The sequence below is a fragment of the Rhamphochromis longiceps genome, linkage group LG6 (genome assembly GCF_057381845.1).
Source record: "Rhamphochromis longiceps isolate RC_006_pf linkage group LG6, R_longiceps_female_GT1.1, whole genome shotgun sequence".
Classification (NCBI taxonomy): domain Eukaryota; kingdom Metazoa; phylum Chordata; class Actinopteri; order Cichliformes; family Cichlidae; genus Rhamphochromis; species Rhamphochromis longiceps.
In genome coordinates, this window is record NC_140562.1 from 43,225,038 (window position 1) to 43,246,384 (window position 21,347).

At 40.9% G+C, this 21,347-nt stretch overlaps 1 protein-coding gene across 2 annotated transcripts; it reads left to right on the top strand.

The window, feature by feature from the left end:
- The first annotated feature begins 6,242 nt into the window (after positions 1-6,242).
- LOC146668831 (SWI/SNF-related matrix-associated actin-dependent regulator of chromatin subfamily E member 1-like) lies at positions 6,243-19,934 on the top strand. 2 transcript variants are annotated; one of them, XM_085410869.1, is made up of 11 exons: positions 6,243-6,329; positions 7,002-7,052; positions 7,218-7,261; positions 9,154-9,258; positions 10,035-10,115; positions 10,434-10,565; positions 10,770-10,941; positions 15,332-15,504; positions 15,602-15,703; positions 17,508-17,769; positions 18,727-19,934. In XM_085410869.1, exons 2-11 carry the CDS (start codon positions 7,046-7,048, stop codon positions 18,930-18,932), a joined length of 1,284 nt encoding a protein of 427 aa, XP_085266995.1. In that variant the 5' UTR covers positions 6,243-6,329; positions 7,002-7,045; the 3' UTR covers positions 18,933-19,934. The 2 variants fall into 2 exon arrangements, with proteins under 2 accessions (XP_085266995.1, XP_085266996.1); XM_085410870.1 differs by having other exon boundaries at positions 9,154-9,252.
- The last annotated feature ends 1,413 nt before the right edge of the window (positions 19,935-21,347 follow it).

The window sequence follows — 21,347 nt, forward strand, 5'->3', positions numbered from 1 at the left end:
TGTGCTTTATGGTGTGACTATATCCTCTATTGTTTTAGTGAGGTGGTGCAGAAAAAAACCCATTTGGTGCCCACCCTAATCAGGTTTAATGTAGAGTGAAAGAAAACTAACCTGCATTACATTTGCAACCATTTTTTGTTACCTGGCTTTTCACATATCCAAGCATAAGAGATATTTCTGTTTATTAAGTCTGCAGATACAAATAAATGCATAGATTTGTCCTGTAAGGGTAACACAGATTCTTTACCTTACTATTTAGGACTAATTGTGTTTTTGTGTCTAGTCACCCACCAAAAAAACAAAAAAAATCTGCAATGGGTGACATCATTTATATACAGTCAATGTTTATAGCAGATATAGTTCCACTGATCATGGAAAACAGTCATCTGGTTGTCATAAAGTAGTGTTTTTGGTTTTTATCCCACTGGGAAATGTGATTTCTTGGAGTCCTCGCTTCCTGAGTACAAATGCAAAAAGTTCACTTGAGCATTTGTGGGATGTGTCTGACGCACAGAGGCCTCACACTTCGACCTTCAGGGCCCGAAGTACCGACTGCCAAATTCCTGGGGTCTGTCCATGCCTTGACAGGTCAGAGTTAAACTGAAGGCACAGTTGGATGTGTACAAAGGTAGCAAAACACTGTAGTATAAAAATGTCAGAGATATATTTTGGAGAATGGTGCATCAAATCTGAAATATGCTCTATTTAGTGTTATTATTATTTATCAATAAAGACTTGGTCTTATCATTTCTTACCAGTGTCCCAGTTTACAACAGTTAATTATAGTTCTTAGTCTTGAAGCGTTTTTTTCTTTTAAATATCTAAGTTGTTTGTATCCAATCTCAGATCTTTACTGACTCTTCTGTTAAACATGCTCTTGCAGTGAATCGTATGTGAAATATTTCTGTGATTGAATAACTAAATATGAGATCCATTTTTCTAGTGAATATAATTAACTCATGTTTAAATAAATAAATAAATATAGATTCCAGTGTTTGTCTGTCTCTGGCAACCATATGTGACTATTTCACTGTGCTTACATGGGATTTGTCAGATGTGTCAGATAAGTGAAGGACAGCATTGCCCACCTTTGAGCACCAGATCATCATAAAGTTGTTCGACATACTCAGACTCAACAAACCCAGTGAACTTCTGTCCCGGGGCCAGTAAAAAGTATACTGGGCAGCTGGATGGATAATGAGTTGACGAATGCAATGAACTGAAGCAAACTATTCTTGGCAAGCAGTTTTTCACCACAGTCAGTATTTACTTTAACACTGTGAGGTCATCATAGGTGGGATATTTAACCCGATAAAATGTTATATTTCAAAGCTGTTAAGTACAGATGTAAGGATGACATAGAAGGGTTAAAGAGAGTGTATGAGGCAAGGAAAATAAAGACACTGTGCTTAGAGTCAATGAAAACAGCAGGAGGGCTGCATTGGTGCAGGACTCAGAACAAATCTTTCACTTATATATGCAGTAAAAAGAATGTAGCGAGCAACACATCTGCTAATAAAACGTTTCAGCTCAGGTGGACTCAAACAGAGAGCAGCAGCGATGATGCTCAGGATCGCTTTGCTGTACCATAAAAGATAAAAGCACAATTGCACCTCCACTCACACATGGTGAAGCAGCCTGCAGAAGACGGAGACACTGTGGTCATAAAAGGATGGACACGGTCAGCAACAATACTCAGGCAGGCTCTGCAGGTTAAACAATGCTGAGTTAGTACTAAACAGCCCAAATATCCCCCAGCACCACCACTAGCGTGAACCGCTGATGCAAGGAAAGATGCATCCACTCCCCCGCTCATGCCAGTTACACCAAATTCTGACCATCCAAATGTCACAGCAGAAATTGAGACTCATCAAACCAGGTAACGCTTCTCCAATCTTCTCCAATTTTGGCGAGCCTGTGTGAACTGTAGCCTAGGTTTCCTGTTCTTAGCTGACAGCAGTGGCACCTGGTGTGGTGTTCTGCTGCTGTAGCCCATCTGCTTCGAGACTAAGGCTACGTTCACACTGCAGGCGAAAGTGCATCAAATCCGACTTTTTTGACCGTATGCGACCCATATCCCATCATGGTATGACAGTGTGAACGGCACAAATCCGATATTTCAAATCCTATGTGGTACTGAGCCCGATACATATCTGATGTTTTAGAAAACGACTGCTGTTTGAAAGGTCATGCCGCATTAAATCCGTCTTTTACGTCACTGACACAAGACAGACGCCAATTATCAGCGCCCGAGAAGACATCGTGAACGCTTCCTGGCCATCCAGTGTAGATGTCAGTGAAACTGTCGGGAAGACAACGTTGGAGAAACGTGAACATTTTATTTGTACTGTATAATCTGCAGATTCTGACAGAAATCTGCAGCTATCCTTTGAAGCACCGCTCCTCTAAAACAGCAATAAGGATCATTATTAGGACATTTGTTAATAACAAAATAACTTTTTAACTTAAAGCAAAATTGAGAAACGTAAAGTCTGAAACAAGTCTTTTAGGGCCATTAGTCAAACAATACTGTTTGCTCTGGGTCTAAACAGAGCGCGTTGTGTGCGTTTGCTGTCACGTTTTATTTGTAGTGTGAACAAGCAGACAAAAAAATCGGATGTGATCAAAAAATCAGAATTGAGCTTTAAGACCTGCAGTGTGAACGCAGCCTAAATGTATCTTTGGATAGGTTCTGCATATCTTGGTTTGCATACCTTGAGTTACTGTTGCCTTGCTATCAGGGCGAAGCTGTCTGGCTTTTCTCCTCTGACCTCTGGTATCAATGAGGGATTTTCAACCAGAGAACTGCTGCTGACTGGATATTTTCTCTTTTTTGGACAATTCTCTGCGAACCCTAGAGATGGTTGTGTGGGGAAATCCCAGCAGATCAGCAATTTCTGAAGTAATCAGAGCAGCCTGGCACAAACAACCATGGCAGTTTCAAAGCCGTTTAATTACATTTCTTCCCCATTCTCCTGCTCGGTTTTAGATTCAGCTGGTAGCCTTACCCATATGGAAAAGATATATATAAATCTTATAAAATTTGTATCTGTCTTGTGTGAAACTTGTATGAAAATCATATAAGTGTGAAAACAGATATAAGATCCCTTGAAAAATTATATAATGAAACTTGTATGTTTTGGATACTTACTAAAACAATGTATGAAAGTAATGCGAAAGTGGCCACTTTCATGAGTAAATCATGTAAGCCTTATATGATTTACTCATGAAAGTGGCCACTTTCATGAGTAATCACATATAAGTTTTTACTATTTCTTTTCCGTATGGGTAACCTTGTCCACATGCCTAAATGCACCGAGTTGTTGCTATGTACATGCCTGATTAGATATTTATCACGATTAGTTATTTATATCACTTTAATGAGCAGCTGAAACAGTGTACTTAACTGAGTGTTACTCTGGGCTATTGTGACCAAACTAAGCAGGGTATAAGCCTCTGAATAAAACGTGACTACATAATGAGCTTTAGTGATCTGGTGAACAAAAATACATTTTTGAGAAAAAAAAAAGTATATCAAGTTGTTGCCTGGAGACCAAATGTAGAAAAGGAAATATTTAGAAGTTACGACAGAAAATATGTACAAGGAGAATTTATGTTCTCACATCTTAATCTGGCACTATATATTTCCCTCAGCCTACAGTGAAAGCTTTTTAAATTGACGCATTAATCATAAAACTCGATGCAGTTATGCAAGGAACCTCTGGAAGGTTACATCATGATAATGTGTGTTTAGCAGCTTCTAAAAATATCTCTGCCATCTAACACCAGAGTAAACTTTCACGTCTGCTTAGTTCCACTGCCTGAGTCTATTTTGGTTTATATGCCTAAGGACTGATTGTGCATTACCAGAGGAGCTTCATGGACTCATTTAAAGTGTCACATGGGATATTCTGCCTCTGGGCATCCACAATCCCACAGCTATACCTGGGAGGCCCTGCACAAATGTCCATGTAAAGCCTGCATTGTAACTGAACTTGCAGGAAGCATGTGACCTCCACCCTACCTCCAGATGCACTCTGTTGCAGGTGTGCAAGGTTAAACAAGGTCCTTGCCATGCCTCATTTGGAATCTGTTCTCTGTCTCATCTGTTCAGCTTTCTGGCCTTTTGTGACCTGGAGAGTCAAAGGAAGGTGAAGCACCAGATGAGCTCTGAATGCATATTGTGCAGGAGGCAGGTCATGCAGAAGTAAAATAACCTCTCAAGTGTACAGAGTAAACAGAAAGAAAGAGGGTCACAATGACCACAATCAATTAACAAATTCAAAACAAGAACTATTCAGGCTGAATGGGCCAAATCCCACGGGCTTTTCTTTGTTTTTTTTAGGGAACTCACTATTAGAACTATTGACCTGGGCGGCTCTCAGACAATGTGAACAAGAATGCAAAGTATTTCAGTTCTAACAACATGGGAGCAGTGAATGGGGCAACCTTGAGTTTATCAAAAGCTCACAAGCCTGTGAAGCATCCATAATGCAGCTTATGGTATGGTGACATAAGAAATCATTCCTGATTTTCCCCTATATTGCAAGAAAAACTAGCTTACTGCCTTAAAATGGAAATAATATATGCTTTCCACAGGTGATGGCTGCAGAGCATCTGCACTGACCTGGCTGATTTTTGACATGATGCGTTTTGCAGTCAGGGGTGACAATGCAGGTCAGCTTTTCACAATCCGGGAGCAAACTGCATCATGCTACGACGTTGCACATCTGCAGCTTAAATCTAAAGCCACGCAGGGAAAATGTGAAATCCCACTCAGCAGCTCTGTTGTTGCCATATGGTCTTTTTTCCTTCTGAATGCTGGAGGAGAAACGTCTCTGCTGTCACTGCTGCAGCGGTGACAGCAGAGAGCGATGAGCATCAGCATCGAGCCGAGGCACAGCTGTAATAAGGAGAGGGTGGGGGTGCAGTTCTAGAAGATTCTGCAGGAATCATACGAGTGGACCCCATTTCACTGGTTTATTGTGGGAACTAGTGATGGGATTTCCGGCTCTTTTTAGAGATCCGGCTCTTTCGGTTCGGCTCACTAAAAAGAGCCGGCTCTTTCGGCTCCGAACCGGCTCTTCAGGTTGTTTTGTTGCTTTAATTAATTTATTATTAACAATAATATAAAATTATGCACAAAAGGAATTACTAACATAAAAACAAGTGGTTTTATTTATATATGTTTATATATAAATATATGCGGTGGCCCCTAGAGACAAAACACGTACAAACTCCAAAACACATTTCTAGCATGAACTGAACTTCCAAAGCCGAGCTACTAGATCACTTAAATTACACAATTGAAAGCATGTGTGTATTGTTTGTGTATTTATACACAGGCACTCATATATATATTCAAATAATTTAAAAAAAAGTTCATTTACCTGTTATTACCACACACCAAATCCGGTCGTTGGTACTTGCTGGCTTGTGTAGCCACAAGATAACAAAGGCTCAACACTGCGCCCAGCATCCTGGAGCACTTCTGTTGTCTTTTGTACGTGTTTTGAGTTTTTATGTGCTTCTGAGTTTTTACGTGCTTCGGAGTTTGTATGTGTTTTGGAGTTTTTACGTGTTTTGGAGTTTGTACGTGTTTTTACGTGTTTTGGAGTTTGTACATGCTTCAGAGTTCATACGTGATTTGAAGTTTGTATGTGCTTTGTCTCTAGGGGCCACCGTAAATATACTTTTATTTATTCACTCCACATAAAATGTAATAAATAAATCATATAATACAAAAATCAACTATTCACATTTCAACTTTTAACTATTTAAATTTTCAGCTTTTTCCTTTCACAAATTTAAAGTGAAAAGAACACAAAACACTGCAAACCACAACACAATTAAATATAAATTATAATATGAAAACTAAAAGAACATGCATATTCTCTGTCATATGGACCTGCATGAATAAACTTTCTCAATCCTTTATCATCTGCAACTGAAAATAGTTGTGGATGATTACTATACCTTTCTAATGTTGTTGTCCCTGCCTCTCTTTCTCTCTCTCTGGCTCTGTTCCTGTGCTACTGAGTGTAACTACCGCCCCTCCCCCCTCTGCCCAGCGTAAAGCACAAGGCTCGCGTGCAGAGTGAAGCGGGAAAAAAGTGCGAGAGAGAGGCTGAGAGAAAAAAAAAAAAACCCACGTGACGGCTCGCGATAAGGACCCGGCTCGCGTCGTTCACGTCAAAGAGCCGGGTCTAAGAGCCATTTCGTTCGCGAACGACCCATCACTAGTGGGAACTGTATTACTAAGCTAGGTGGTTAGCCTTCCCTGCCAAAGCCACAACCTGCACACAGTGGTGGGGACTAAAGGGTTTGGGGTGAGTTTTTTGCCCTTTAGTATTCATGCTTGCAGATTACGTGGGAATTTCAAATAACTGTAGACATGTCGGCTTTGCCTAACGCTGCATGCTAATAATAATCATAGGTGTCATTCTCATTCCTTTAGCTACCAGCTATTCAGCTAGTTAGACGTCAACCGGCTGGTTATTTAGAGCAAACGAACTTATGGGCCAAGCGAACTACAAGAAATGTCAGCTATCACAACGTTAGGAATTTGTCAGCCACATTTAAAGTCAGCTCACAACCGTAAATTAAACTTGAGGTTGACTTTTGGCGCAGACAGGCTAACCTAACAGCAAAAGATTTAGCTAGTTAGCGACTTGCTAGTTACGTTATAGGTCGTTTATAGGATGAGCATTGACGAGTCTAACGTCTGCGAACTACGCTCTTCACCCACCATCATCATATTCACACTTTCATAATCACATAGAGCGGTCATTGATGCTATTTACATTGTGACACAGTGAATTTGCCCCATAGATATTCCGCTTATTAAGTTAGCTTTGAGCTAACGTTGATGCTAGTGGACGTTAGCCTGCCTTGTTGCCTGAATCACCATCAGCATCTCTTTGTTTTACGCTATGTTTGAATCTCCCATTTAATCACTGGGGTATATAATGTTACCCTCCTCATAAATGTGTTTATTGCAGATCCAATGACTGGAACAGACTGATTCATCCTCCTCACTGCAGAAATGTCAAGTAAGACACTGGGAGTGTTTGAAACAGTTAATTATAGTCAGGCTCTTTGTAGGTGATGGTATCTAAATGCATCAGACCTGGTGTTTCAGTTTATCCATGCGAAGTGATATGACAAGAGTTGTGGAAGTTAGATTGGACAGGACTGATATTTCTTTCCCGAAACAGAGAGACCATCCTATGCCCCTCCACCTCCCCCTGCCCCTACAACTGTAAGTATTCTCAAATATACATCCACACCCATGGGTTTTTATTTAAAACCTTTCATTCTGTTTCAGCCCCAACTCCAGCCACCCCCTGGTTTTTTTTTTATGTCACACAAAATGGAGATTTTTATTTTGTTTTCAGGTACTGGAGGAAATCACAATCATTGATCAGAAATAAATGCAGTTTAAAAAATACTGGGAAAGACTTTCAAGTGGTATGTGGGATTTATAGCAGATTTGCATGTTTTGTCAGGGCCTTGTAGTCGCTCAGGTGCAGTGACAAATATAGAGCATATTTTATTTTTTTTAGACTTGGTCAAAAGAAAGCAATGCACGAAAAGTGGCACTGAAGAGTGAATGAAGAATAACTAAAACTAATAATTAATTAATAAAAAAGATTTAGTATCAGAGTACATCTTAAAGTAAAAGTACTCATTAAGTAGAATCGTATACATGATATTGATTGTATTGGATCATAATGACGGATTCACTGATATTCACACAGCGTCCTACACAAAACGTGTGTGAATCAGAAAGAGATGGCTGCATCTCTACTGAAATCCAAGGAGCCAAAGTGCAAATAGAGCTACATGAGTGTACAAACACCATCATGAACGATCATAAAATCTCATTTTAGCTTCGTTCATACATGTTGCATTCAAATAAAACATGTATTTGGCTTTCACGTGATTGCCGTAACCTGTGTAGTTTCTGTGTACTTTGTGTGGGAGAACAGGGAAAGGTGGATCTAATGCTGAGAGGTAGTCAGAAATATCAAACTTACTCTTTGCTCCACATTTAGTTAGGATCCAGCTCACGCATATGCAATAAAATGATTGCATCCAAAATATAATTGCATTGAATAAGAAAGCAACATAGAGGAACACAGCATCAGCCCCAGACATCAGTTTTAGTTTTAATACCTCATTGAATATGTTTTAAGTTTTGATGAGGAGACACTTAAGCAGGGTCCTGATTGGGTCTTTTCAGTCACACAAATAAAACCAGAATATTAGTGCTAGGCTCATATAGATTTCATGATGACATTTTTTTCCCCAAGATGTCCTCATGTGATACTTTTAGCAACAGTTCTACCAGATAAATGCAATTTAACATTTGCAGCGTTTGGCCTGTTTTATACAAAAAAATAATCTCATATAATAATAATAATAGGCTTACTGGCAAAAACAGTCTTAACACAGTTACTTAACTTTAAAAAATGTTTGTTTGTTTTTTTAAACAGATTTAACTCTAAATGAATTTTGCCCAGTTGCCCAACATGACTCTAAATTATGCTTCAGGAGTAAAAGATTTCTTTTGAGAGGACCTATCAGAGTCTTCTGCTCTGAATCCTTAATTTTTTTTATTTTACTAGCCGTAATTTTCAGCCTGTTAGTGCTTGTTGTTAGACTAAAAAGCCACACATAGATCAAGGCAGATATGGAACGGCACCAGGCTCAACAGTGAAAGTCTGTTTCTGATTTTACTGTCGTTTGCACTACAGATACATCTCAAACAATATTATTTGAGATGTATCTGTTGTTAAAGTAGCATTAATCACTTTGGGAAGGGGATAAACTTTATTCCTACTAGGAATAAAAATAATTCAGGAGAGGCAAAATTATGGAGACCAGAGGGGAAGAAATCTCCTCCAGCAAATTACACCAAGGACCTTTAGTACAGTTTGTGCTTGATTTTGTTTAGTCACAGAATGATGTGCTGACACACCACTGCTGTATTTTCCTATAGCACCAGCATGAATTCAAGTTTCTTTATTTTTGCATTTTCCCAGCTTCTTTCATTGGTTTCTTTATTATTTTTTCGTTGTCTTGGGCTTTCCCCTCTTCTTCTTTTAGGTCATTTCTCATTCGTGTTTCTGTCTCATTTGTTTCCATCAGCAAATGCCCAACACCACCGGGTTTGTGGGGTACAACCCATACAGCCATCTGGCCTACAACAACTACAGACTGGGAGGGAGCCAAAGCAGCAACAGTCGGGTAACGGTATGAATATTAACATAGAAGAACAAAACAAATAAATAAAGGCAGTGACTGAAAGTATAAGGCAAACCAGAAAAGCTTGCTCTAGTGAAATGAAGACGCTGCAGATGAGGCCTTTGCAAGCTATAAGACTGACTTTTCTTTGTTTGGAGTAAATCAGGTTAGACATAATTTTGCTTTCCTACAGTAGAAACTCATTCCGGTACTGAGACCGAATCAGAAATGATGCATACCATCCCAAACTCCCTCTGCTGCCTCCTTCATACTGCAGACCTGCTAAGAGTCCATCTGTGTCTATTCAAATCCCACCTGCCTTTCAAAGTCTGCATTTCTGACAGCCATGTTAAGTAACCCATGCCATCATGTTGCCATGGCATTAAAGACTTTGCTGCTCGGCATGGCTCTGGCTGCTGAGCAGTAATTTAGTCGCTGCATGCAAGCTGTGGTTGGCTGCCTCTGATAATGGCATTATGTCTCGCACTGAGCAAATCTCAGCTTAAGTGAGATTTTTCTATTTGATTTTTTCCCCCCACAGTCTGCGTTGTTGCAGTGCACTCTGTGGGCTTTCTTCTTCTTGTTTATACCTCCAAACTGTCATCAATGCAATCGAGTTAAATGATAAGAAGCTCCTTTAATGGATCTTGTGTTTAAACCTGAACATAATCACCTGCTTGTAGCGTCACAAGCTTCAGCCTAGCTTAGCTATAGTGTTTCTGTGGATGCCTCGTCACTGCACAGCAGGCGTATCTCAAGGTGACTCTTTTTCCTTTCTTTACCAGAATTCCTCTGGAATAAATATCCCAAAGCCACCCAAGCCTCCCGATAAGCCACTGATGCCATATATGAGATACAGTCGCAAGGTAGGTACAGTGTTTAACTGCTCCCTTTTGCATCATCATGTGCTCAGCTGGAAGAGAGGGATGCTTTGATTTGAACATAGTTTGCATAGTAAGATGTACATTTTGTCTTGGTAGTTGTTTATCGAGGTAGGTGTGAAGCCAGATTAAGCCAGGAATTACTTAGAACTGTCTACATCACATAGTGGGATTTCTGAGCTTGGAAATGCAGCTTAAAGCACACGGCCTCCTCTGGTTTGTGACCTCTCTGCAAAGAGATAACCACCTATAGCCCCTCCAACCCAACCCAACCCCACACCCATGTCTGGTTCTCATCACCAGGTTTGGGATCAAGTAAAAGCCTCCAATCCTGATCTGAAGCTATGGGAAATTGGGAAGATAATCGGTGGCATGTGGAGGGACCTCACTGATGAGGAGAAACAGGATTATTTGAATGACTACGAAGCAGAGAAGGTTGGTTGTTTTACAAGGGGTGTTTATGGGGTTTTTCCTGATGGGTGACAGTAGATGTGTCCCCGCTAGCTGTGGGTCCCTCCAGTCATCATTCCTTCCTGAATAAACCTCTTTCCTCATCTTGTCCTAGATACAAGGGTCCACATTGTTGTGTCTGCTTGCCTTTTCTGTTTCCTTGTCATTCCTTCATCTTTTCCACTGTAGATTGAGTATAATGAGAGCATGAAGGCCTATCACAACTCGCCAGCCTACCTGGCCTATGTAAATGCAAAAAGCCGGGCCGAGGCAGCTCTGGAAGAGGAGAGTCGCCAGAGGCAGTCCAGGCTGGACAAGGATGAGCCTTACATGAGTATTCAGCCAGCAGAGGATCCAGATGGTAAGGCCCCCTGGGCTCTTTAGAGCACTGCCACAGAGTTGTAATTATTGTAGCACGACCACACAGCGTTGCGAGCGCGCACACCCAGAGAATGTGTTATCCCCCCCCCTCCTCCTATAGCGCTACAACCATTAACATCTTTGGTAATGGTACCTTTGAAACGCCATTTCTGCTTTCAAGCTTCCAGCCTGGGACCAAAATTTGCCTTTGTTTTGCACACGTGTTTACATTTTGTAGGTATTTTTGGCAATGGTTAAGACATAATTGCAAAATTTACATTCTTTGCTCTGTTGTTATAAAGCCTGACTGATGCACGCACACACACACACACACACACACACACACACACACACACACACACACACACACACACACACACACACACACACCATGTTAGACAGAAGCCAGAAGAAAACGTTTGAGTTACACCCACCTCAAGGAAATGATGCTTGTCTGGGGTCTGGCTGAGTTACAGTAGACGATAATGATGCACAGGAAAACTACAGATAAAACCGTTGCTATTTAGAAACACCCCAGACCATAAAAATGTCAAAGCTGGTATCCCAGTGGGCTTTGTTCTTAACAAACTGCACGTACAGCGACGATTAAATAAGATTTAGCTCTCCGGGTGGAGAGAACAGAGATCACTCTTTATTAAAGTCTTCGTGCACTTCTACTCTAAACATCAGTTTGTTGCATTGTTTATGAACATTAAAATGGGTATTTTTGAGGTGCTGTGGTTTGACTCTACTAGAAAATAACCTGAAACAGTGTTCGACGTGGAGACCTTACCTTTTGAGAAATATCCCACACATTAGTGAGACGTCATTTGTGATCATAGAGAAGCTTAATGCTCTCACACGGCATTCGGAGTGGTAATGGTTTCCTGTTTTTGTGTCTTGAGCACCTATGTGGCAAACGACATTCATTTCTGCTCTCTGGAAAGTTTCAAAAGGTGCACACAGAGGTGCACAGCACCAGCAACCTCAGGTGATACCCAGTGAGCAAGGGCGAAGCTTGCCACAACAAAGTCAAAGCAAGTCTGCTAAATGGAAAAATGGCGAAAACACAGGTGGATTGTTGTTAACGGGTAAGAGTAAATGGATGTCTTTTTAAACATGTATATGGAGTATAAAAATACACTGTTTCCAGCAGAATTGCACTGTATTTGTCTCTGTAATAAAGTTTAGTCCCTTTAAATAAGAAATTACCACAAGCAGTAGGTTCCTCAAACATCCCTGCAATAGTCCCTGCTCTTCTCTGAAGCCTCGGTGAACTCAACAGCACCAGGTCTCCACCTGCTGCAAGGCCTGGTTTGTGGGGCCATCGTTCTCGCAGCGGATTTCCAGAGCAGAACAAGAACGACTGCTTCAAGCTGCAGTTTAAGCTGTTGAAGCTGGAGTCTGTCCGACGGCAGGGGGAGGGATTTAAGATGCTTATATTAAGAGCCTTCAATAACTTCCAATGTATAATCATACATCACGTGAAAACTGTGACTTTATCATTGTCTCACATCGTTGTAGAGCAATTCTGGCAGAGTTTCTTTACAGCTTTGCTTCAGTTCATTCAAGTTTGTGGGCGCTGGTTAATGCACAGGATCATGATCAGGTTGAGGTCTGGACTTAGACTGGGACCACCACCATGCATCTTCATTCTATTTCAGTCATTCTGTCGCAGATTTGCTGCTGGACTAGGGATTTACTTCCTGTTTAGTGGCTGAAATCGGGCCAAGCTTTAGTTTGACTCAAGAATTTTTTGCGGTCTGGTCCTGTGGCTGTAAAAAAACAAGCCCAAATCATCAGCCCCCTACCATCGTGCTGACAGTATGAGGAGTTGTGGTGGTGCTGTGCAATCTGATCAAACGTCTCCACTTTGGTCTCATTATTATTATGTCTCGTGGTTTGTTCAGATGCAACTTTAGAAACTTAAGAGAACTCTACCAAACAAGCCATACTTGTTCCGTCCTCTTCTAATTGCACTACGATTATTATGATTAGATTCAAAGATTCAAGATTCAAAGCATTTATTGTCATATGTACAGAAGACATAGCATTTCTCTGTGCAGTGAAATTCTTCCTTCTTGCTGTCATAAAGACAAATGAGGATAAAAAAAATAATGGAAGATAAATAAGTACAAAAATAAATAAGTGAAGACAAGTGAGGTTTGCAGATGTCGACGTAGATGGATGTACATGTACGTACGCTGATGATTGTTACTTTTATTATTACTACTACACACTTTAAATTTTCTCCTCCGCTCATAGTTCACAAGGTTTGTACCATAAATATGCTACTAATGCTGGATTAATTATTTATTTTTGCTAATCCGATGGTGTTGGAGCTGTGGTAGCAGATTGGTGGTCTTAACGTTGGCTGCTGAAACTATTTTTCATGCATTTTATTTTCTCTGTTGTAGACTTGATGTGGCAGTCATGTGACAACACACTATGTTTTAAACAGGGGAGTATTAAACATTAACGAGTTAAAAAACAAAGCAAAATAACAGATGTGAGATTATGTCGATTAGAGTTTCTGAATGTCGGTTTTGATTAGTTTTCGATTAATTGGCTAACTCTAGTCTGAACTTGGGGTGAAGTTGCTGGGAAGTCGACCCCTGGGAAGATCCTGAACACACCTGAATGCTCCAGACCAGCAAACTTCCAGTGGTGGTTACAGTCGATTACGATCAGTTCATCGGGTGCATGATTAGCAGAACCTGGCTACCACTTTATGCTCTTACTTTCTGTGGAAGGAGACGGTGGATTCCATAGAGTCCTGTAAAAACGCTGTTTCACTCGACCAAATTTCAAGTCCTGCTAAATGTATATGTCACTCTGTGCCAAGCTGTGTGACATATTACAGTTGATTGTTAACTACCCATCAATTCATGTTCTTTTCTTGGCTGCTGATCGAACCTACCATCACAGGGGATGAGACTGTCACAGCTGACAGGCTAAAAGGCAGGTTACACCCTGACTGCATTATTAATCCATTAGTGTTAACTATTTAACTTACTTAATAATTAGTTTAACTACTTAATATTTGTGGTGCTGACTAGCAAACCTTGACTGGTCATGCACGTCATCTCAAAACCTTTCTAGGAACAAGTCTTGCCAGTCAACAGACATTAATTTTAACACATTATTCAAAAATTAATTTAATTGTGTGCTTAGTGGGAAACAGTCAAATCTGATTAAAAAACACATTTTAAATGTCAGAAAACTTTTCAAAGCGTTTTCCACCTGGAGGTCTATGTACAACTCAACAGTTTGTGGTCTAATATAAATTTCCCCACACAACCACAGTTTGTTAATTGCTGAGCACTGAATACATAATTTACTTTATCAGTCAGCATGAGCTTGTGAAAGCTTTGTGACATTTATGGTTAATTTCCACTCATCTGGGCCCATAAATCACTCGCCGTGCTCATATAGAGGAAATGTTTTGCATACAGCGCAGTCTTGGGATAGGTTTTAATTTCTAATGAAAATCTCTTAGGTGGCTTTAACAAAGCCGTGCACATGCACTGCTGCGCTTTGACATCTTAACCTGCACTTAAACATCTTATACACACTATTACACACTCACTACAATTACAGGACTCTACACACTGTCACTTCAACAAATGCCACTTAAATGCTCATTGCACAGTTTTGCACAAACTGTATATACCAGCTTGTCTTAAATTCTCTAAATATTTAATGCATTTTTCTTCATTATTATTATTATTATTGCTATTTTTCTGTTATTTTCTTCTTAATATAACTGCACACTTTCTATATGTTCATGTAAAGCTGAGGAGCACGAGCCAAAGATTTTCATTATGGGTAAATGTTGCTACACTGCTTATCTGTACATGACAATAAAACTTGAAATTGAGCAAATTCAAACGACGGTTCAAGTCAAAGCTGTAATCGGTGTCAAAGATGCTTTCAGGATTTCTGTGCATTTATTGGGAATACATTCCCAAATCAGTGGTAACAGGGTAATTTAGCATGAATATTTTCTTCAGGCTGTGTTTGTAGGTTTTTACCTTAATGCACAGTCGTCCTGTACTTACAAGACAACACAGAGAAACATTTACTGATGAATGTAAATTGCAGAGTACGGCTTAAAACATCTGTCCACATACTGTGGGTTATAATTGGCTGCCTGTGCCATTCACCTACTTTGCTTAGGGATGTGTTTGGACATAATGGCATATACTTAGCTCGAACTCTGTATAAATATTGAGCCATATCCTCCGTATGTTTACGCCGTCTTCATACATGTTTGCGTGATTCTGTTTGTATTGTTTACGCTGGTTTTTTGCTGAAGCCTCTTTTGCTTTGCTTTCTGAAAGGCCCATAAACGTGTACGGCAACAACTCAGATGAGTTTCTTGTCTTCAGATTACGACGACGGGTTTTCTATAAAGCACTTGGCCGCGGCTCGTTTCCAACGAAACCACCGTCTGATCAGCGAGATCCTCAGCGAGAGCGTCGTCCCAGACGTGCGATCCGTCGTCACGACCGCTCGCATGCAGGTCCTCAAACGGCAGGTCCAGTCCCTGATGGTTCATCAGGTAGGATCAAACTGGGATGTTTAAACGCTCACTGACGGCTCTGTTTTCATCAGCTCGTTAATTCCTAACTGTGGTGCCTGCATGTCTCGTTTCCCAGAGAAAACTGGAGGCAGAGTTGCTTCAGATTGAAGACCGCCATCAGGACAAGAAGAGAAAATTCATCGACGCCACAGAGTCGTTCACAAACGAGCTCAAAAGGGTACGGCGTCTTTTACATTGAACTCTGTCATTGCCTACTTGCACGCAAGCTTCACTTTGCGTGACGTGTGCAGCTCTGGTTATGGGCCTTTCTCCATCTGCCACGCAGGCCCAAGCTGCAGCTAACTCCATCCACATGTTCTGGCAATCATATAGCTGTCATCATTCACAATTTGTAGCCTCCATTATAACTGTTATTTTGTGCAATGGGCTGCAGTTCCCGGTGTGGACAAAAGGTGGCGCCATTTATATTTTACAGAGCTTGTTAAAGACAGAACAAGTCTTTAAGTTGACAGACCTGCTGTAGGTGCTCCCTAGACAGCTGTGACATCACATTCAGCCTGCACAAACATGTTAACACCAGAGTTATACTGGTCATGTTTTCCAGTAACTTTTTGTTTCTGTTTTGTTCTTTCTTAGTGTGTTTAGAGCGAGTGTGTTTAGTTTTCACCAGTTTAAGCTTTACAAGTATTAGAATATAAAGGAGGTATGATAACAGGAATTCAGGATACAGATTACAGTACAAACACAACACTTTGTGAATACAGTCAACATCCTGAGTGTCAAAACATCTGCACCAAAGGCTCTGTGACCTGATCCGTGTACTTTCTAACAAGCTGTAATTTTATTTATCCTGCACAGACTTGTTAAAACCACAACCATCACAGGCTTATATTTTCCAGTGAGAACGAAACAGAAATAAAACCTTTTTTTTTTTTTTTAATTCCACAAGTTATGATTGAAGAAGTTCAAAATAAACAAAACACATTTTGTGTCGGCGGCTGACGTCCTAAAAGACTGAAACCAAGGAAAGTGCCTCAAGATTGTTTTTTTTAGTTTTTAAATACAGTGTTTCAGTTTTTGTCAAAGTGTAGTGATTATCTTTATTTCATTTTGCTCAAAAGCTTTCAGGTTTAGTTAACTAACCTTTCAACTCCCATTCTGAGTCATATTTAACCTTCCTGCACTATTTACTGAATCAACCAGTCTTTTCACTTGAATTTGAAGCAACTTGTACATCTTATATGATGTTTTTGAAGAAACAAATACAATTGACTAAAGACATTTTGCAAAGTGATGCACAAAGCTAACCACATGAGCCGGACGTTTAACACAATGGTACAGGTGTTATATTTTATGCATGGTAGCGCAAAATTCGGGCGTCGCTAATCATGTTGATGAAGCACGTTCAGGGTGCGCAGGAAGCAATGGATGGAAACCGTCTGAGGGGTAGGGGGTGGGAAGAGGAGAAAGACACAAATCAGTAATTTCAGATGCAGTTTGAATAAAGGTCATAGAGTGTGTTTTTGTGCATGGCATGAAAGAAGTAGTGTTTAATGTGAGCCTTGTATGACTTGTGCTATGATTTATTCATGAAAGCAGCCACTTTTACATTCCTCATTTACTTGAGTCATACTACAGAAACATGTGAAACATGTTTAAAACTACGATTTACTGCATGCACTGTTCTGTTTCTCTGCTGCTTCTCTGCCACACATCATAAGTACCTCACACTGAAAAGAGTGGTGGGTGGAGGACAGCCACATGAGGTTGGAAAGTCCTGATTTAAATACCCCGAAGAGCGTTGTAGAGAGTGTGTAATGAATGTCAAGTACTGTTGTTTTGCCTGTGTGTGTGAGAGAGAGTTCTGGCAGCGTTGTGTGGTTTATAGAAGAGATAAAACTGTTTTGATGCGTTTGTGGTTTCCAAAAAGAAAATTAGGTTTGTCTTTACAGTTCTGAGAAAACAGTCAGAGGTTTCAAAAATAACTTATTTATTCCACATTTGCTGTTTGTTGTTTTCAGTTGTGCTGCATGAAGGTGGAGGTGGACATGGAGAAGATTTCTGCAGAGATTGCTGCAGCAGAAGAAGCAGCCCGCAAACGGATGGCAGAACGTGAGAAGGATGCAGGAGATCGAGGTGCAAGAGAGGCCCCGACCTGTGTGCTGGCAGAGGAAGACAAACACATTTGTGCAACACATGGCAACAAGCCCCAGCAAAACTCTCTGAGCGAAGGCAGCAACAAGGAAGGCGAGGAGACCGAATCCAGCACTACAGACGCACCAGGTGAGCAACGCTGGACACTAGTCATGGCTTGTGTCCAACGCAACACTCTGAGCAGCTTAATCTGTGGTTTAATAGCCCGGTTTAATAACACGTTTATATTCTGTGTTTCATATATTTAGACTTTTTCAGACTTCTCAATCTTATTTTGAAAGCTCAGTCCTGTCCAGGGCAATGAGATATGCAGCCATCTATCCCTAAACTCATGTGGCTCTGTTTTGAACTGCAGCTAGTCGTTGTTCAAGTTGGTAGGTCAGTCCAACCAACACTGAGCTGCAGGGACCACCATCACCTCCTGCAGTCCACGATGGTGTAGCTCGAGTCTATCGTCAGTATGATATATTTACATGTATCCTTTATATATTGTCACAAAGTGTACATGCTAGTAAAAGCATGGGTCTGTCTGCTTTCATGGCTTACCTCTAGTAACTGAAGCCTGAAAATAAAAGCGGTGATGTAAATGCTGTGAGAGAGGGACAGCGTCCGTCATCATGCTGCAAAGTTTACAAGTGATGTCAGAGGCTTAAAGCAAGGCAAGCATGCATTTTGTGTGTGTTCAGACAGCTGTGCCCTTTGCTCATTCAGCTGCACCGTCTCTGTGTCAAGCAAACAAAAATCTGCTTTAAGGTTGTCAAACAGGTGTTTCACATTGACTTTTTTACCTTCACGAGTTTTTAACAAGCACTGCTGACGTCAGATCTCTCAGAGTTTCCTTTGGTTCCGCCTGGGTTCACTGTCTTGGTCTATTTTAGTAGCAAACAACAGTGTAACAGTTCCTTGATCAAGTTCTGCACCAACAGCTTCGCCCTTCCCGCTGCACCACTGAAAACTGCTACCTTCATTCATGAGCCTCCCTTCAATATGAAAATATGTGAACTGTGATTGGAAATGCCATCCCTGCCCCAGAAATGCTGGTTGGAAGATCGAATTAATAATAACAAATACATTTCTTTGATTCAGGGAAGCCAAAGACCTCAGAGGAACCTGAGGCCCACCCCGGCAGCGAAGAGGGGGCGTCAGAGGACAAAGAGAGCGTCCCAGAGGGAGCCATGGAGGAGGGAACCAGCGACAGCAACACGGGTTCAGAAACCACCTCCGCTCAAACGGAAGACGCCACGACTAGCGAGCCATCAGAGGGGCCCAGCAGGGCGCGAGCAGCCCACTGAGTCCGGCAGCGGGCTGCGTGTGAACTGTCAGGCTGTTGGCCGGGCTGCTGCACTCTGACGATTACAGATATTGCACAGTGTCATCTCAGTTGTCAAAGCATATGAAGAGCATTCAGATGGGCTCGATGTTTAACAAGCCTGAGGCCGAGTTCGAACACTAAGGCTCGCAGACACACTCTGAAAAAAAGAAAAGAAAAGAAAAAAACCTGCACTGGAAGCCGACAAAGCAATGATAAAATCAATGGCTGCTAAATGTGCCACAGAAGCCCATGTGAAAGCACTATGTATTCTCTCCACAGACTGCGTTGCCATTTGGAAGAACCCATACACGCCCTCTTCAGCACATACTGAAACATATCTTTAGCACTCTCTATGGCAGAATCCTGACTGTCGCAATTTGACCGTCACACGAAACAAACATTGCTCAGTGTTATATTGAACTTTGTATTGTTGTGTCATTGTTGCTTTTCTTGTTGTTTTTGCATGTTTTTTAAAATGAGTTGTAAAGAGTGGAGCCAAGTGACCATCTCCTCGGCAGGAGAATATTTGTTTACTCTCTGTATCAGTATTACAGTGGCAGTATTGTCTCAGGAGTTCGTAGTCATTTAGTAGTAGCTATTTTTGTTATTTATTATCAGCTTTTTTTAAATTATATTTGTGTATCGGTTGTCCTGGGGCCGGCCCAGTCCATCCGTGAGTATATCACATGATCATCAATGCTGTACAATGCTCAACTACCAGTGTTCTCAAGTTTGCTTGCTGTCAATCAAATCAAAAGCAGTATGCTTAGAACATTTGTGTGTTAAGATCATTATTGTGGTTTTCAACAGAAAGCCTTTAAATGTACCGTAATTGTGTACACAGTGTAACGAGGTTTGCTTAAACATGGATTTTCATAAAAAGCTTGAAGAACATTCATAAACATGCAGTCTTAAAATGAATTTCCTTTTGCATATTTATACCAATAAAACTTTTCTACCCTGAAGGAAACCGCTCGCTTCATTTTTACCCCTCGGCCACAAAAGGTTGTTGAGGCTTTGTCGTCTCCCTGCCGGGCAGGCGCATCCACACCCGAGGTTGTCAGGGATAACTCCAGAACGAAGCATAGTAGGACTTTAGATACCATGGGGGTATCTGCTAAAAATCTCAGACAATTTTGAATCTCAATGACCGTGGCCTAAAGGTCAGAGTTCAAGTTTTCTGAAAATCTTGTTAATGCAATGACTTGAGAACAAAGCAACAAAGGTCTTGATGTTGAATCAACTTTTTGGGAAAGCAACACAGGATTTTGAAATTAATACCGTAGGTATATTTGCTAGAACAGCGGTCCCCAACCAGTCCGTGAGTGGTTTGGTGCCGGGCCATGAGAATTGAGGCTCGGGTGTGAAATTCATGGTTTTCAGGGTTTTTATCGTTAACACGGTCTTTACCCGTGTTGTAGTTGGTTCTTATTTTGAAAGAAATATTTACGCGTTACCATAGCGACCAGAGAGGAGGATGTTACTCTCAATGTTGTTGGTTGTTTCAGGAGCACGCTGCTAATAAAGTTACACAATTACACAGTGAATTCACGTTTATTATTATATTTACAAAATACCACAGTTTTTGTCTCGGTCGTATCATTTTATTTTGTTGTATTTATCCGCGACACCTTAAAGGCCGGTCCGTGGCGCAAAAAAGACCGCTGTGCTGGAAGGCTGAGGATATCACTGGCTGCTGCTGGGATTTGTTATTATGCTTCAGTGAGGGTTGCATTGACAATCCAACACAACGGGCAGCACATTGAACACATTTTATAAGTGGTCAGAAACTTGTAAATAACTCATGAAAGAACAAAGTTACGTTGAAACCAAGCACACCATTGTTTTTCTTGTGACATTACCAATAAGTTTGATGTGTCACATGGCCCTCTTCCTATTGAAAAAACAAAAGTTTTATCCAAGATGGCCGACTTCTAAATGGCCACCATGGTCACCACCCATCTTGAGGAGTTTGCCCCCTCACAGATACTAATGTGCCACAAACAGGACTTTAACATCACCAACCATTCCCATGTTATTACGGTGTATCCATATAAATGGCCCACCCTGTATATTTGGGCTTCAGCTGTATTGAGCTACTAAAACAGCCCAATTTAAAGCCTTTTCTGCTCATTTTCAGCTCCATATTTTTTATTTTCTTTTATACTCTGCTATCTCTTCAAAGTTAACAGTAATCCTTTCTCCTGTACTTAGTCTCTCCAGTATAAACGATTGGTTGACTGATTTAAGTGGCTTAAACCTGCATTCTTTCTGACGACCAGAAGGGGGAGGGGCTGCTGGGACTGTGGTGGCAAACAAAAAAAAAAAAAAAAAAAAAAAAAAAAGGACATCAGGTTATACAGAAATTTATAGAAAAAGGGAACTTCTGTTTAAG

Excerpts from the sequence above, each read along its gene's own strand:
- LOC146668831 (XM_085410869.1), top strand. Across the intron at positions 9,259-10,034 it reads GCAGCAACAGTCGGGTAACG|AATTCCTCTGGAATAAATAT; the intron begins GTATGAATATTA and ends TTTCTTTACCAG. Across the intron at positions 10,942-15,331 it reads GCCAGCAGAGGATCCAGATG|ATTACGACGACGGGTTTTCT; the intron begins GTAAGGCCCCCT and ends TCTTGTCTTCAG.